Here is an 18856-nt window from a genome sequence, read left to right as displayed (position 1 = left end):
CGGTAGCTGAGTTTTGTTACCTCTGTAACAGTGGCACAGTGCTCCATTCAGTGGGGGGATAGAGTCTTGTAAATCACAGAATGGTTTGGGTTGGAAGGGGTCTTCAGAGATCATCCTGTTCCAACCCCCCTGCCATGGCAGAGACATCATAGTCCATAATCCCTCAATTTTGTTCACATCAGCAAAATTTCATTCATCGTTTCCTTTTTGAAACATTAGCAGAACGTATTCAAGTGACTATATATTTATTATATATTTACTTATATTTTCTCTTATAAGACAAACTAATTAGCTCATGAACTTTCCTGTTTTGTCAATGACAGCTTTTTAGGAATTTTAAGATACAGAAAGTTAAAACAGTTCTGGCGAGTAGATACTACTAAATTTTCTAGTAGTATTAAGAATACTGTTTTATTCCTCATGGATGATGATCATTATTGCCCAACTGTTATCTTCACTAGGTGGTTCTTAATATAAAAGCAATTGTATTCTCACATAAATGCATCTTTTTGTCCTCAATATCATAGTGCTTTTATGTCATGACTGTGCTCAAGTGTTTTGAAATAGTTCAGTGTGTCAGTTAAGCATACCCTTTTTTGTCTGCAAACTTGCATTGCATTTGTTTCTGTTGGCAACTGATTTCATTTCCTGTATATATACTGGGGAATATTTGAACATGTAATGACCAACACTTGTCACGCTTTGGTTTTGGACAGAGCATTGAAGAGCCATGAAAAGAATATAATCTCTCTAAAGTAGTCATATTCCAGCTTTCTACTGCACTCCGGCTTTTCAGTAGAATAATTTGTTGGATATTCTTAAAATAACATAAAATATATTTTTTTTTTGTGACTTTTTTTTATATACATACATTGCCTAATGAAAAACATACTTTAACTTGTTCTACTAAGGATGTTCTGGTGTATTTGGTCTTAGTGGATGAGTTTGTGGTTTTCTTTTGTCTTATTTTTGGCTTTCAGAATTCACCCTTCTTAAGAATACAAAAAGGTTGCTTTAGTACTAATTTCCTTTTAGGATTTTTCTCAAAAGGAAATTGTTTAGGACTCTCTGGGTAGTAGATATGCATCTATAGCTGTAGGAAAGGATTGAACTAAATCAATCAGTATGACTATATTTTTTTGTACAAGACATATTTGAGTATCATTTTTGAAAGCTTTTTCACGTTTCTAGTTCAATATGAGGGATTATGGTAACTTTCTAGGATAAGGTAAGGTGGGAAACATTACAGCTATTTTTCATATACGGAAGAATATGGTAACTGAAAAGGAAGACCATGGACAAAAATAAGTGAAAGATGTACAATGAAAAGTTTTCATCTAACTTGTTCCACTTTAACTGTTAAAAAATGTTGCATTTTAAAAAGTCAGTGTGACTTGTCAGGTTCATCCTTGATGAACAGAAATGCTTTTGGTATTTTTGATATATCTTTTCATGTAAGGACTTCTGATGAACTGAACACCGGTCATCTTAGTATTCATCAGATTCATTTTGGGATGACTAAGTTCTGCTAGAAAAACATTTAAGGTACTGGTACTCCCAAACTTACCAATTTCTCCCCAAAAGCAGCATCATAAGGAGTTGACTGTTCTACTTAATATCTCGAGGTGTGTCAGCAGTTCTGAACCTCTACAATATGAAGATATAACATATATAACTTATCAATGTAAACATTCCATCTAAAAATCTTTGGAGGGGAATTTTTCAATTTACTACTACAAATTGCCTTTTGTATTTATTTATTGGGGTTTGCAGGCAACTCTCTTCTAGATCAGTTTGTAACTGCCCTGAAGATTTAGAACCTGCTTGTATGTCTCCCCACTGGCACACCACCTCTGCTTCTTCATTCTGCTGAAATTAAGGAAGTTATTTACAGCTAGCTGGGCTGGTTGTCTGCGTCCAGTTCCTGAGCACCTCTAAGTTCACAGCTTCACTGTCCCGTGTAGCTTGCCGTCACTTTCAGTTTAAGCTAATGAGAGAGTGGCTGGTTCATGATCCCTGTGAGATTTAGCTGTAGCAGTAAGTGAGGATCTGCAGTTTAGTCTTTTACTTTTCAGGAACTATTTAGTGTGTGGGCACTAACCCGTTGAAAAATAAACGTTAGATTTTTTTCTTCTTCCTTTATGAACATTAAGCTCACAGAAAAGTTATTTCTTCCATTAAATCAATTACTGTTTGGTTATTTTTAGGAGTTTTTAGAGGAAATCCTGCACAAGTAAAGGAATATCAGGATCTTCTGGATCCTTTGCTTCAACATACATCTGAAGGTATTATCTGATACTCATTCTTCTAAAACACTGTAGCTTTTTATTGGTCTGAAGTTACTAAAATACTGACATCCCTATTAATGGATGTTGCGGTCAGAGCAAAGGAGAAGTAATATTATCACTGTGTTTCCTGATGGCAAAATACTAAAACAATCACTTTCATATAGATACCATTACTTTTATTATCACACTTTATGGTACAATGTATCTGCAAAAATGCTACTCATAAATGTACGATTTACACTGTACTCGGTCATTCTTCCCCTCCTCTGCTTCATTATTTACAGAGTTCACTTTGACTTTGCAGGAAGATGTTAACTACCAACACTCGGTCTGTTTCAATGTTCCACCTGGATACAGTCAAGAATTACTTGTGTCATTTACTGTCTTGTGAAGTTTCACAAGATTTTAAAAAATAATTTGGTATATGCATATGAGATTGGTTTTAGCTTAGAGCAGTGAAAAATTTTAATATAAATGTTCTCTTACTGTGCACTCCAGAATTTTGGTGGAACTGCAGACAAGACTATTGACGGCCTACAGGCACATCCATCCAAAATTCAGTTTAAAAAAAACCAAAACACCATACCTTTGAGTATGAGGAAAAAAAATGGCCTGAGAACAAAAGAAGCTTCAATATACTGACAGTCCAATTTTAAAACTCAGCATCTTTAGTCACCTGTTCCCTGTTCTTGACATCTGTGGTACAGTTACACAAGTAGATGCAGAGTATTTTAGTCTGGCTCGTTCTTTAAACTTAGAATATTTGTTGAAGTGAACTAGTTTCTGCAAGAAATACGAACAATTCCTTGCCAAATTTTCATTTCCATATGGAAATTTCATTTCCATATCAAATTTTCTGACCTTGCTGATCATTACTTTTTTCTCATTATTAATGAGGATGTGAAATTTCATGGACACAAAATTAATTCTGTGGTTCCTCTTGCTAAATGTCATCATGAATGTCTCGCCTTAAAATCTCTGGGTGTGTTTTGATACCTCACTCATTTGAATATTCTATCTCTCATAACTCCCACTTTTCAATTTTTCTCAGCTTCTTGCCAGCAATTTTTTTTTCTAAGCAAACAGTCAGACGCTGCAACTTTGTTCTGTTTATCACCTGTTTTTTATCCAAACAAATTCAAAATTAAAGCAATATTACGGTGAAATTGAATTTTGCAGAAAACGTATTAATTTGCTTTTGTATTGCATATAATTAGGTCAGTCATTTGTGATTAGCTTTCTAAATTCCTGACTCTTGTCCACTTAAAAAGTGTTGAAATAAAGGTTATTCATCTACAATGATCAGTAATACCTGTGGCATAATTCTAGATACAAGGTATGCTATATTCCAATGAAGAAGTTTTGCCATTTTGTTTCATGATGTTTCAGAATTAAAATGCTGTTTTTAACTTGGTTTTGTGTACTTGCAAAAAATTATAATTTTCATTTAATTAAATGATTAACTACTTTTGGCTTAGAAAAAGTTGTCTGCTATTGAGCTGGTGTTAAATGCAGGGAAAAACACTCCGAGTGTTTCACTCTGCTGCAGCTTTCATTTCTTTTGGTTACGGTTTGTTATCTGTACTGCATTTTGCTTTAGGTAAAAAATATTGGGTTTTTTATTTTTGCACACTAAGGTGCCACACAGACAATGTGTGTGTTCTGGGAAGAAAGTCTGTGGCAACGTTTAGTGAAAACAAAGGTTTTAGTTTAATATTGCCCTGGGTTTCCTACCCTGGTTGTGGTTTTGAGAGATAACAATGAAGGACAACAGTCTTCCTGTTCAATTAAATTGTTGCTAGGGTATCGGGTATCGTTTTTCCTGTTTTGAATCCACTTTAGCTTTATTCGGGGACTACAATGAAATAATAAGGGAAGTGGAATTTATTTACTTACTGTACTTATTTTAAAACTCCGTAGGGTGTCCTGTTGTACCCAAGTACTACTATGTACCAGCTGATTTTGTTGAACTGGAAAAGAAGAACCCTGGCAGTCAGAAACGGTTTCCTAGTAACAATGGACGTGATGGAAAGTTTTTCTTGTGGGGACAGGCGGTTTACATCATTGCAAAACTCCTGGGTAAGAGGCTGAGGAAATTCTGTCAGGTTTTGACTTGTCCAAAGTGAAGGATATTTATTTTGTTAATGTTTTTCTTGAATCTGAACAAACACATTTGCTTGAGTTCTGAATGGACTATGGGTGGCGTGTGCGTCCTCTGCTTTTGTACATACGCGATAGGCAAAAATTCCTTTTATTCTTTACGTTAAAACTTTATGCTGCATTCAGCATACTATGAAGCTTACTGGAATATTTTATAGAATACTGAAAATCTTCTAAACATGATAGGTTTCTTTTTTTGCTGTTTCCCTTCCTGGCTTTCTGTCTTAATTCCTTTTCCTCATGACAAAATATATTAACATGACACTTTCTGGATTAACTATATCAGCTGCGTCTGTTCAAGTGATGTTTGTAAGTGATCTATAGCATTTAATTCAAATTATTTACTGCTTTAAGCAAGACAAGTTTAAACTTTGAATAGTTGCTGTGTCAGATGAAGTTAATATCTTCTTCGGTCTGTGTTATTTTTTTCTTTAAAATAGCAGAGACTAGATGAACATTTGAAAGTGCACTTCAAAGTTTGGCCATTGAAGGTTGTTATGGTGGATGTCAGTCACAAATGAATTCTTGGTCTAACTTGAGATGATTCAAAAGCTAATACAAAACCAGTTGTTATGCCAGAAAAGTCTTCACCATTAAGATTTTTTTTCTTAATATTTCTTTTAGGAGAAAGATATATTACTTTATTTTAACATGCTCAGAATTTACCTAGTAATCAGTAGATTGAGTTCTAAAAACTTTTCTGCTGTGATGACTGTAAATGGAAACAGGCTGTTGGTAGTAAAAATGAGAAACGTTCAAGGGGAGTTTAAAAATTCAAGACTTGGCAGGAACAGTGGATGTATCTGTAGGTATGGAAGAACAGAGTCCGTCTGGTGCTCCACCTGTTTGGTTTCACTGTATTCCTTCCACGATTCCTTTTTTAGCCAACACTAAAGTAAATTCAGGCAATCTCACCTTTAAAGTAAAACAAAAATTAATTTAAGCTCTTAATATTAGCCAAGTAATCCTCTAATGTGTGTGCAGGAATATTGTAGTAATATTTGTGTACTTCCATGCCTGCAGAATGCTGCTTAAATAAACTGTATGTATTGTTTGCCAAGTGCTGTTTGATGAATGTAACCTCCTTTTGTTTTGTTTCAGTTCTTTTGTTTTGCTGAACATTCTTACACACTATTTCTTTTAATAATTGTGCTAAATCTCTCTTTGAAATGTTATCATGAGTAACTGTTTCCTTTATTGTTTTAAAATTTCTCTCCACTGTATTCACTGCTTTTCATTCCTCTCTCCCTTTTTTCAAAACATTTTTTTTTTTCCTTTTTTCTCATAGGCTTTGCAAATAGGGTCTGGAAATTTAATTGCGAAGCCAAATCAATTCACCGGTGATTGTTAGATCAGGAACTCCCATTTATTTATACTAATTTATAATTGGTGCATTTAATTTTGCTCCTTTCTGGGTGAAAACCTACCTGAATAACAATCTTGTCCTTGGTGAAAGTCTTTGTGTGTGTGTTACTTTGCTTGTTGGTCATTGCTAATTATGTGGAAGGCAGATGCATAGAATCCCGGAATAGTTTGCGTTGGAAGGGACCTTAAAGATCATTGAGTTCCAACCCCCCGCCCTGGGAAGGGACACCTCCCCCCAGACCAGGTTGCTCAAAGCCCCGTTCTGTTCAAGCCCCCGTGGCCTTGAACACCTCCAGGGATGGGGCTCCAAACACTGTGATTACTGGGAAGGTAGCGATTTCCCGTTTCATCATCCATTCCAGAAATGGTTGTGTGGCCTCAAGGGTAACAATTTGTATTTGCTCAGCCTCCTTGCTTCTGTTGTGCAGGCATGGATACCTGTTTTACGTTCTGCCTCTGTCAGTGGGCCTAGCGGCTGCCTCTTGCGGTCCAAATTTCTCTAAATGCAGCACCAGGAAACTGAGTCAATTCTCATACATGTCGCTGCCTCCCACAGAGGGGCAAACAGAAGTAGCGAGGTCAAAATTTTGATCCTGCTTGTAAAGGCTCTGAACAACAGAGGCAACGACAGTGTCTGCCTATGGCTGTTGGAAGTCACCACGTGCCTACGCAACTGAAAAAATTGTTTATGAAGAAAAACAAGCATGCATTTTGCAGACAGTGATGCAATTTTTCATAGAATTTCTTTCTTGCTCTGGTTGAGGAGGTTTGTAAAGCCTTTATGATCAGGTCCTCATTTTAGAGCACAGAAAAGGAATGCTTTTAAAAGGAATTCCGGGTGTTCAGCTGGTTTGTGCAACGGAAAAGTCACTCGGTTTAGTCTTTCATTTAGTAGCTCTCATGTTTCTTGTGCTTTTCCTTGTCATTTTTATGTCTTGTTCTGTGGATTCAGTGCTGCCTAGACCTAAGTTAAGAGTTTTTAGCAGTATTTTTTAGAGTATAGACCAAATGGATTAAAGTTGTCGGCTGTTGCTGATGGAAATAATGATCTAACATAGAAAACTCTGCTTTTGCATTCCGATATACTTGTGTTTGTGATAATAGTGATGACTGTTCACCGAGATTCCTCTTTTAAATAAAATTGTAAACATGAAAGTTAGCGTAAATTTTATATTAGTCAATTGGTATAGTTGGTTTAAATATGAAATTATTCAGAGTATATATTTTAATTACTGAGCGTGTAAGTCAGTGTAAAAAACAGTGGAAATAGAACACACATTCTAGAAACTGCTCTTGCTTTTAAGAACTTTGAGGCAGTCTGTTGATCTTGCAGTCATTTGTTGAATCAATTTGATAGCATAGGCAGTACTACAAATAATTTAAGTAACTCCCATGCCTTTAGCCAGCCATAAGAAGTGTGACTGTGTCGCCTGGTGTAAAATGTATTTTACTAAGACACATGTCAGTATATTAATAAATTGTCCGTGGTAATTTTTCATAATCTAGTTTTGCTTTTTTGATCCACCTGTACCTGGATCATGACTCATCAGGAGTAGGCGGGACAGGACTCTGGCAGGAGTCCAGCTCCATTCTTCTTCCAGCAGAAGGCTGAGGACAGGAGATGGTCGCAGCGTCTTGTAGCTGAGAGGCGCTGGCGTCGCTCCCGGCAGCAGCAGGCTCCTTCTCTGCGTGCTCGGGGAACGGCCCAGCCAGTGTCCGTCAGTGGCTGCCCATGCGTTTTCTTTCCACCGCACCGTCTTATTCTGCTCTCTGTCTTTTCCTAACAGTTTGAAGCTTGAGCCAGGACATATTTTGAGTTTATAAACTGTTGTCTTAGTTTACTACGTGCTGTAGTACTCAGAAATATTTTTCTTATCAAGACAGCATGGTTTTCTGTTGTGGCTGAATTAAGCTAATGAAGTCTAATCTCTTTTAGATTCATAGCTGACTTCCTAGGATAGAGCTTTTTAACAGTATTTGCAAAATTGTTGACATATATAGGAGAAATGGAAATGCACTGTGACATCCTGTCTAGCACAAATTAAATAGAGATTGGACAGTTTCATGTCAAAATGAGATTTCGATAGGAGAATGCTTATTTGACAGGCGTAATAGTCCACGGTAGATTGCGAACCTTTATTCAAGATATTTGTTGAAAATTTTTAATAGTATATTTTTATTGGAGTACTTAATTTTTTTTTAGGAGAAGGTTAAAATAATGGAATTTTAGGTTTGGGTTGTTTTTTTTTTCCCATGTAAAAAAAACTCCATGTAGAAATGCTAGGTTTCAAATATATTTGATTGTGGTTTTTTACAATTTCTTCTTGAAGTATCATATTGAGAGATATCTTTGATATCCCTTGCCCTTTTCAGCGTTATAGCTGTGTGATTACCTTGAGATAACGGCTGTCTGCTTTTCTTCAAAGCTAAACAATTTTTGATAGTAACCACTGAGTTTCTAGTTAAAACTCTAGAATAATTCCGTGGTTGTGGATTGAGGGCTTTTTATGTGACTTGTAGAGTCTGTTGTCTGCATATATCCTTTTAACAAATCTCAGTGAAGAAATAAAGGATTGTTTTTATATACTACAGTATTGTAACTAGCTATAGCAAGAATGATGCTTGAGTCATTAGTTTTAAAGTTAATACAGTTTTGCAGAATGTCATTTTGATCTGTAAATCGTTGATCTAAACCAAAGATTATAGCAGCAGAACTGACTATGTAAAATACATTTGCGTGCCTCCTTCACAAAGCTGCAGAAAGTGCTCAAGTCACCATGTGCTTTTATTATCGTTTACTTTCAGCTGACAAATTAGTAAGTCCTAAAGATATTGACCCTATTGGACGTTATGTACCTCCACAAGATCAGCGGAATGTTAGCATGAGATTTTCGAATCAGGTAAGCATAAGCTTAGTATTAAAATATTTTTACTGAAAAATTGTTATCTATGTGAATATACAGTTGTCTAATACTACAGTTAAAGTGCTAGGAAAATATTAAATGTATGTACATATTCTTAGTTGATGGAGGATTCCTTTTAAGAGGAAGATTACAACATTTGCAGTTTTGGGGATGTGGTGCACATTTGCCTTCAAATTAAGTGGTGCAATCCAAATGATACACAAAATGTAAGTTTAAATAGTTGCTAATAGATAGATGTGTTTCTTTGAGTTACAGGATATGTCATGAAGGCAAGAATGAACCTGCGGGTTTTTTATTCCTTCAAATTAATTACCACTTCAGTGTTTTAATATTTTTTGTATTTAGAGTTCCTAATAGCTATACAAGGATGAGGGTTGTTTTTTTTTTGGTGTGCACGGTATAGAAATGTGCTCCTGTATTTGACTTAAATACAGAACAGGAATGAGAGCCCAGGGATGGGGAATGCTTGAAACATCATAATTCAAATCTGCATTAGATAGGATAACAAGACAGAAACATGCCCTATATGTGGGGGACTTCTTTTATTAAAGAAGGAAGAACTGTACGTATGGAAATGTGTAGCTGAGAGATGTTTTTCACCCTTTTTATTTCTTGGTATAAGGACGATATATTTGGAAGGCTCCTCGTTCAGCATTGTGAATTTGCTATTGAAGCAGAAAATACCAAGTATTTATCTTCAGATTTATTCCACGATAAGAAATGAACAAGTTTTTTTTTGTTCTGTCCAAATGCTGCTTAAAACGTCTGTTTCTTACTGCTTCCTGTAACCAAGGCAATCCACGTGCCTGGGTGTTGTCTCATTCCTAAGGAGACTCTCATTGTTCACAGTGCAGCACTTCTGCCGCGTTCGTATGAGATAATGAAAGCGCAGTGACTTCCATTGTTCCCAGTTTCTTTGTTTGTTCTTACATCATGGGATTATGAATGCTACAGGAATTGTGAGCTGCCGATAGCACGTGCCCTTTTAGGAGCGCTGTTAGAAGCAGCTGTATCGAGTCAGTGTTGCACACAGCCCGTCGACATTTTTTTTCTTTGATTCTTGAAACCAGAAACCAGTAACTTTAATATGGCACAGATGAACACTTTGAAGAGGATGATGATTTGTTCTAAAGATGCTGAGTGACTCATCTGGAAATATTTTGGTAGAAAAGCATTTTTACTATTTTTTGAGGTACCTGTTATATGACAGGGAATTTCCAGATCTTCAGAGAGAAATAGCCTCTGCCCTGGGAGCTTCCCAAGAGAGATAATAAATAATGCAATAACCATTTCTTTTCTAATAACTTACTCCTTGGTGGTCACTTTGTGGGTCAATAAGAACATATTTAGTAAAATGCAGTTACTTGATGAAATTCAGCAATACAATAGGGACTCTAAAAGCTCAACAGTCTTGAAAGAATTGAAAAGAACTTAACTAGATTCTGATATTTTGCTTTATCTGCAAATGATGCAAAAGAAAAAAAGCTTTGTCACAGGTAGAAGGGAGATCAGACTAGATGGTTTGTGATTCTCAAATGCTTATATAGTCCTCGTGTTCTTTCAGCGCTCAACAGTTGTCTACACTAGAATTATTTGAAAGACCAACTGTGCTTGTTAATCTTTCCCTTTAAAGGCTGTCTTTAGCTGCTTAAATTCATAAAACTTTGGCAGAAATTTTCCATTGAGATCAGTAATGTTTTTGTTGTTGTCAGGATAAGAGAAAGAGAAGATGTTCCCAGGGTGATCCTTGAGCCTATTGTGATGAACAAGACTGATGTTATATCTGAAAGTTAAAATCAAGAGAGGATAAAATTACTTTTTTTTTTTTCTTAAACCTAAAAATCTTCATAGAAATCTGCCTTAGATGAATGTGTTCAGCAATTCCTGTAGTTGTGTGTGTCCTTTTTCCTTTAAGAGATGATGAGATGGATTGTCTGTTGTTCAGTGGCGTATAGGTGGAACAGTAAATAACTGAAGAAAGAAAGAAGCTCTGGGATTGCCGAGGTCTGCTTATACCTCTGTTCTTCCCAGCGATGGTGGTACATCGCTATAGATGACTGTGTGTGCGCTTCTTTGCTATGTCAACGATAAAACTGTCCAGGTTACTGCATGCCCTTCTCAAGGTGGGTTAGAAGAAAGAGGGGCGCTTGTGAATTCGTGGGAATCCTAGACGACTGTGGCATCAGACCTTCAGCGTTGTAGCCTCTGAGCAGCGATGTAAAACTTGTGACCGGAAGGGTTAGTGTCCCTGCAGTGCGAACCAGGCGGTTGTGGAATTTCATTGGGATTGTTTGTACTGAAACAGGTGCTGCTGTACTTTGTGTGGGTTTACCGTTCAGTTAGTATCAAGGGAAAAATGTTTGTTGGTACAGATGTTGCTTCAAATTGGTCATCATTAAGAGAAGGTTAAAGAACGAAAGGCAGATGCGTTGCTGTATCGGTGTGAGCGAGGCGTGCTTTGTCAGCAGAGGGCTTGCAGGTAAAATCAGCAAACTCCCAAGTTCCAGCTGAGAGTCTTGACCTTGACTTTTTAATCCACATTTTAAATTTGCTCAAACAGTTTGTCTGAATATTTGATTATGCCATTTTGTCTAATTGAGTTAATTTATGCAAAATCAGTATTTAGTATTTGCCTTAAAGTGCTAGGAAAATTACTAAATATACAAAATGAGAACACAACACATCTTAATGATGTCTTTGGAAATCAAAAGCGGTTTCTTCTCTTTAATGATGTCTTCTCTTTTGTATATAGCTAAAGAACTATTCAATTACATTGAACAGAAAAGTATTTCTACTTTTATTGAATTTCATTCCTGTGAGGAATAAACACAGATATTTAAAAAAAATCAGATGCCTGTGTATATAAATTTGGTTGAGGTGTAGTGTTCTGGAAGGTGATGTACCAAAAAAACGCTTTTTAAATTTTTATTTGAAGCCATGAAATATTTCTTAGAGAAATGCATTTTCCATGTAGACATATTTTCATATTTCGATTGCATTGACTAAAATCTTTATAAACACTTGCCATTGAAAAATGTGATTAATTTAGTTTATTTGTGGCTTTGTTGCCACTACAAAAAAATATGTCTGATGCCCACATAATTGTGTAGATTTAAGCAAGTAATGAAAAGTATTTTAAAATGTTCCAACCTCAGTTTTATAGGTTTGAAGGATCAGTGAAGAATATTCTGGAATTAAAGTAAGCTAATATAGACCTACAAAGGCAAAATTGCTATGAAAACTATAGATATGTAGCTATGTGCTGTGAAAGCATCACTCAACCCAGGAAACCTGATAAAAGAGGACTATCTCATTTGTTGTAGAAAACTGTGGAATCACATGAGCAGTATCGTAAAAACTTAACAGCCACTAATACTAAAATATTAATTTTGTCTTTTTATAGTTAAAAGGAAATGTTTTCTTTCCTAATTTAATGCCCCCAAACCCTTATTTTTCACTTTGAGGAAGGGGTCTCCATATGTTCCCTCTTGGGGAAACACCAGTGTGGCGCTGGAGCAGTTTTCTCCTTGCTGGTTTTAGTCAGTGTTCCAAACCACAAGGAAGTGTAACAGCAATCAGAGCTGTTCTCCTTTGTACGAATAATTTGCTTTGTAGGGCTCAATGGTCAGTAGTGTTTCAGGTTCAATCCTATTCACAAATTAAAAAGCAAATGGAATCATCCATTCTCTGTTTGCTTTAGTGAAAGAAGATAATGCAGGGCACTCTGTTTCAGTGGGGATAACTCTTTAGAACTGTATTCCTTAGAAGAGCTTTTTTTGTTACTCCTTTTCACTGTCTCCATATCCAGGAGAGATCATACTCTGTTATAACGCAGTTTTGGTTGTTGCGGTCTGTTTTGGGACAATTTAGTGTATGAGAGGGCCTGTATAGTAACAACAACATTTGAGAAATGAGGTGGGGTGGGGATTTTCTCATTTTGTTTTGTATTTTACTGAAGTATATGAAAGCTGAGTTATTGCTATCTTATATTTAATTTAGTATTTTAAAAAAATTATAATCTTACTAAAATGTGAAAGAAAGACGAATTTATCTTCTGGGTTAATGTGAAAAATATAGGGTTGCAATTAATTAATTAAATTCTCTGACTGCATTTGATGGCTGTATTCTTTTAATGTTTTGCTTTGTAGACTTAGTAATCATTTGTGAGGACTTCATTTACGTTACTGAAAATTAAGCATAATGCCCATTGACGATGTTGGGAAGAGAATAGTCAAAATGATAGGCTGCTTATGTTTGTATTTTCAGGGAAGTAGATAACGTAGTAGATAACGTGTAAGGAACTGAAATGAGTAGGCGTAGGTAGGCTGATATATATGAAGATTTTTCAGCTACCTAAATTATGTTTTGGGTTTATTGGGGTGTGTTCAATTTTGACGCTTTAGAGACCATCTATGGGAGGGAGGATTTGGTTTGTAATGTTAATTATAAGCATATTCTTGCTTTCATTTCTCTTAATGCAATTGTCTATCACAGTTAACACAATTCTAAAATTGCAAAATGTTATTTTAGAATTTAAGGCACCTGTGGGTCCATATTGTATTTCGTGTAAAAAGTCTGGTGTGTTAGTGGCATTGACCAGAAACCGTTCAGCAGAACTGAGATGCTTCCAGAAGCAGGTGTGTTTTGGAACAATTCAGTTGTAGTTCTGTAGCAGCGAGGTGGATTAGTTGGGTTATGTACAGTTTCTTGTGCTGCATGCTCTTTCTGTTTCCCTCGTCTCGCTCCATATGCTTGGAAAGCCCAGTAGGTACCTTTTAATCGGTGTTCTGGAATATTGTGCCCACTTTCTCGCATGTTCAAAATGAATGGATTTTTTTCAGAGTTCTGAGATCTCCTGGGAATGTGCGCACAAAGGCATATAGGGATAGCATCTGTCCAGTGAGAGCACAGCAAAAGACTGATACTGAGCTGCTTTCTCTGCTCGTGCCAGGAATGGAGCCGGGGTTTTTTCCCTTTATCCTGCCTCCAACAGTTTATAACCTTGTTAAAAACTGTGATTATTTTTTTTTTTCTTTGAGAGGAAGAACACCTAATCTGTCTTTATCTTGGTCTTCTGAAAACACTGGGGTATATTTATCATTTGCACAGCATGCAGAAGATAGTGGAAACAGACCCTTCTGCTCACTCTTGACTGTGAAAACACAAGGCAGAAGGGTGAACCCAGGGTGGGGGGGGTCTGCTGCAGTGTCTTGGGGAGACGGTGATTGATGTTGTGTGAACACCACCTTAGCTTGTGTTATTAGACAAATGTGAAATCAAACACATTAAAATGGAACTTTTAACAACAAGATTTATTTAGTGGAATATTTAGGAGTTGAATGCTTTTCTACGTTTTTTTTAATATATACAGCAAATGCTATGTATCGTGATCATTACTGAAGAGTGACACACTTTTTCATGAGTATTATAGCTGTTATTTTGATCTGTGTTTTTCTAGAGCACTATTTGTGATCCTTCAGGCCTTGATGTGTTAAATGACAATGAAAGTAACTTTCTGTTTAATGTTACAGACTGCCTGTAGCTGTACAGCAATTATAGTTATATTTTTCCACAGTACTTCTGAAAGTCTAGCTATTTTTCACCCAGATTTTGTGTTGTGCCAGTTGTGCTGTAAATTCACTCGCGTAGTTATGGCCCACGTTAGAACCACCACATACCGGCTGCTAGAAATGAGTGCTGGCGTTGGGTACGTCTGTGTATGAGAGGCATTAGTACTGGTATCGGAGAAGGGCGTACCTCAGTGGGGATGTAGAACACACAGATTTCTGTACAGCTTATGGTCTGTGGTTACACAGTCCCACTCATTAATACAATAATAATTAAGTTGAGCCTTGACTTGAAGACCTCTCCTCAGGTTAGATCACAGGCTGTCTATTAATCAGTACAGTCTTGGAGGGGGCACTCTAGTTTTTGGGGAGAGTCTTTGCTTTTCGTTCCATAAACGTAATGGACTGATTACGGTAGAGAACTGGTTTGAATTTTCCTACTGATTGTATCCATGCAATTGATAGCATGCGAAACTTATTCTGAGGAGGAAAATCTTTTAATGTTACTTGCACTTCTGACAACTTCATCTGGTCTCTTTGTGCACGTTTTTTCATCACAAACTTATTTCGTGTGACAAAAAGACCAAAATTTTTAGTGGAAATATAGTGCTGATAGACTGTGGGAAAATGTCATCAATAATTTCTTCTGCAAATCCGTAAAATCTACCTTGATATCAAGGCTTACTGGCACCTGAACAAGCAAGCATTCACGCTCAACTTCTTGTTCTAAATCAATATGTCTATCCATCTATCTTCACAGAAAATGATGTATTTTTATATAATCAATTGATAGAAGATGTATTTAACTTTTGTCATTCATGTTCTGGTAGTTTCTAGACAAAAGTAGACAAAAAGCATTTTAGGTATGAAAATGGGTGCTGCTTTTAGTTTTGTTGATTTTGTTGATTTTTTTTGTTGCCAGAGAAAAAACGAACAAGGAGTAACTCGGCCACCTCATTTTTTAGCTAGTAATACCTGCTGCCAGTGAGACAAAAAGAAAGGTGAATTGCCTTCTCAAGACCCAGGGAGTCGGGTCAATGATTTCGCCCAACGTATGGAATTCATTCCTAGTTGCATGGTTTCCCGATGTAAAATACTAGTGTTTACTTCAAACATGAAGTACCTGTGTTATAAAGAACGTAAGGAAATGACGTTATCTCCTGTAAAATGTCATATATTTTTCATATAACTGTGAAGAGTAGCTGTCTGATCAAAACATTTCAGAGTAAAGGGTTGAAATCATCAATTCATTATTTTAAAGTGGATATTTTCGGTTATCCAAATAGCTGAGTTATTTCACTCTTCACAAAAATGTGTGTCAAAACATTATGTCATATCAGGCATAAAGGAAATACATCGATTGTGTAAATTCTCAATTTTTGTATGAAGCAAAATGTTTTTCCTACGTGTTTTTCCATTAAAACAAACAACACCAACAAACCAAACTGTGGAAATGATTACCAGAAACCTATTTATTATTAGTTCTCAAAAATGCATCTTGCAAAGTATCGATAGGACAGTCTTCCCATAGTTTTGAGATTTACAAGTTTTAGTCTTGTAGCGTTCTTTCAATTTGTTCACACAGTAAGAAAAAGCAATGCCGAGAGTGATCTGTCATACTTGTGAATTGTCCCCATTCATGCTATTTCTAACAAAATGTTCAGTTAGTAAATGCTGATATTTTCTCCTTATTTTCTAGGGTCCTTTAGAAAATGATTTGGTAGTACATGTGGCCCTGATAGCAGAAAGTCAGCGGTATGTATTTACTTTTATTAAGACTGTATATATTAGGGAAGTGTTGAACAATTGACAACTTAAATTTGCCAAAGGTACTTAAGGAAGCGTAGAATATAATGCTGCTACGTGTGTATCTGCTGCCAAGATAAGTGTTAAGACTATTCTGTGATTTCTCATGAAATTTGTCATTATTTTGTTCCTAGCCTACAAGTTTTTCTGAACACGTATGGAATCCAAACTCAGACCCCCCAGCAGGTGGAACCAATTCAAATATGGGCTCAAAAAGAACTTGTCAAAGTAAGGAATTTTGCATCTAAAATTATTTATCTAACTATACATTTCTTTTTTAACTCCAGGAATTTGTATCAAGCTATTAGACTTGTATCTCCTTAAGGTTGCTATCTACCTTTATTCTAATTCAATTGCAAGATATGCTGACGCTGGTGCGTTCCACATCCCTAGGTAGCGCTTTCAGTGAAACGCTGATGCCCAGATGCTCTATATTACCTGACTAGGCTTATTACCTGAGCCACTTTCAAAGAATAATGAACGAATAATAAAATTTTAATAATAATAACAGCACAGTAGACTAAGTGAAACTTGATGGAGAAAGAAGCAAATGAGCAATAGTCAAAGAAATGGATTAAGGCAGTAGGCATAAACCATCCTATCATTTCATAGTGGAGCCCCTAAAACAGGCTTTATACAGTCTTCTGTAACTGTTTTTCTAGAAGTCCCTGGAGTTGACTATATCCAGGAAGTTTGGTGTTTAAACCCTTTTTAGTTTACTGCTTTAACTCAGCACATTTAAAAATCTATGGTCAAAAATTACCGGCTAGAAGGATGTCTTCAGAATCCCCTTCATCTTCTGTGAAGGCTTCCGGTTTTCCTTCTTCTGCACAGGCAAGTAGTCTCCTCGCGGAGTACCACCGCTTTTAGCCCTTAATGTACTCAGCCTCCCTTGCTGATGCCAGCTTCGATGCATCTGTGCAGGTAGCTGTCAATGCCGCGTGAAGCCAGCTGTCGAAGATGAATGGCGTCTACAGGCCACACCAGTCCATTTCAGCATCTCTTTGCACTGCCGTGGCCTCTTTCCTGTTCAGTCATTTTTAGTATTTTATATATATAGCACTTTCGTTGCATTGAATATGTGCTTCAAGTTATGCAGTGCTGTTTGTCCTGGAAATACATTTCAATATAAGAGACTCTGAGAAGTGCTGCTCTGAATGAGAAATGCGTTGATCAGCAATTGTAGCTAAACTTGTCAAAACTCCTAACAAGAACCTGTATGATTACTGCTACCTGTTTACCACTATCTCTGATAAAACCTTGAAAATAGTCCCCGCTGTACAGAACCGTCAGACAAGTACGCTCATCCAGAACCACAGATGTGCACTCGATGTATTTCATACTTCACCACCTAAAGTTTGATTGTGGATCAGGTCAGCCCCGAGGCGGTCAGGCAGCTGGACGAGGTGATCGTTGTAGGTCCCTTCCAACTGAAACGGTCTTTTCTATTATATTCTAATGGGGCACAGAAAGCGCTTGTCTAACTTTGAACGACACACATTGTCTCAAACAAGAGTGATGAATTCTGAATGTCTGGGAGAAGTATAACAAACATATTTAATTTGTCAATCCTGAAGTTCCAGCTGTGGAACAAATCACTATGTGCGTTCTCTCCCTCTGAAATCAGGATCACGTGGCTGATGCCATTGGCAGTATCATAAGTCTGTAGGACACAGAAAAAAGTAAACCCAAAAGTAGAGCATAGCAAGATATTTCAGGCTTCATAAGTCTGTGAGGATAACTGATGTACCAAAACCTTGCTAGCTTACTCACAAAAATGCTTACTCCAAATAGTGACTGCGACTAACACCCGAGAAATACTTAAACAGAGAGAAAAGAGGTACCTCTGTTTACATTCAGCCTTGTTCATTTCTCAGCCCATTTTTGCTCACTAGTTTTCTGGATAATATACTTCAAAATGGATTCTCTCTGACTGTATTTGTCCTGAAATTCTGTACCTGAAATTTTGGTTTAACAAATAGATACTCCATACATTTACTATAGAAGTATATATTGTTTCTCAGTCATCCATCATTTCTTTGTGTCCCTGACAAAAAGATGAGACCTTCATTAAGTTTTATTATTATCAATTAAATTCCTAGCTATGACAAGTTTTGTGTTAGGATTTATTTTTCAAAAGCTGGTGAGACATCTGGCAATTCTGACATTTTCTTTATACTCATGATGGGTAGGTACATCTGCATCATCACTTACTTTTTAAAAGAATCTCATGAAAATATGAAATTGCCTGATGCAAAACCTCTTCCTGGTGGGCTTCCAGAAAAGGCTATGCTGTAGCTGTTAAAGCTAAGCAATGGAAGTGTTTGGGGCATTACGAGAACTGAGGTTTGATCTCTGAGCTTATGCAAAAAAACTAATACAAACCAAAGAGCAAACAAACAAAAAAACCCTGGTAGCATTTGTCATCCTTTGTGGGCAGGGGAAGCCAATGCTGCAAGATTATCTGTATTTTTGGGAAAAGAGGGTTGATCCATAAGAACATGGATCTCAGTATTTGTTATTGTGATGCTGTCAATTCTCAGTAGTGCTTAATTAGAAACTTTTGAACTGGCCTAGTGGCATGTGGTAACAGTTTAAACTTCTGGATGTATAAACAGGCATGTGTCCAAAACAGTAGTGTAGAAAGAAACAAGTGAATGAGGGGAAGACATCAATTCAGGAAAATTAGGGATTGAAAGTAGGACTGGAGGTCATGTTATCAGATCCACAAAGTCTAGGGGGGGAG

General features: G+C 36.6%; 1 protein-coding gene across 1 annotated transcript in view; it reads left to right on the top strand.

Annotated features, from left to right (window-relative positions):
* PHKB (phosphorylase kinase, beta) overlaps window positions 1-18856 on the top strand; it is an 82032-nt gene that overhangs the window by 38258 nt on the left and 24918 nt on the right. The window contains exons 12-16 of the mRNA XM_009885084.1: window positions 2208-2285; window positions 4209-4367; window positions 8619-8713; window positions 16004-16059; window positions 16245-16338. Coding sequence (XP_009883386.1) covers window positions 2208-2285; window positions 4209-4367; window positions 8619-8713; window positions 16004-16059; window positions 16245-16338 — 482 coding nt within the window. The remainder of the gene's footprint in view (window positions 1-2207; window positions 2286-4208; window positions 4368-8618; window positions 8714-16003; window positions 16060-16244; window positions 16339-18856) is intronic.

Source organism: Charadrius vociferus, unplaced genomic scaffold (assembly GCF_000708025.1).
Source record: "Charadrius vociferus isolate BGI_N301 unplaced genomic scaffold, ASM70802v2 scaffold475, whole genome shotgun sequence".
NCBI lineage: Eukaryota > Metazoa > Chordata > Aves > Charadriiformes > Charadriidae > Charadrius > Charadrius vociferus.
Note: the sequence above shows the minus strand (reverse complement) of the source record. Positions and strands in the feature narration are given on the sequence as shown.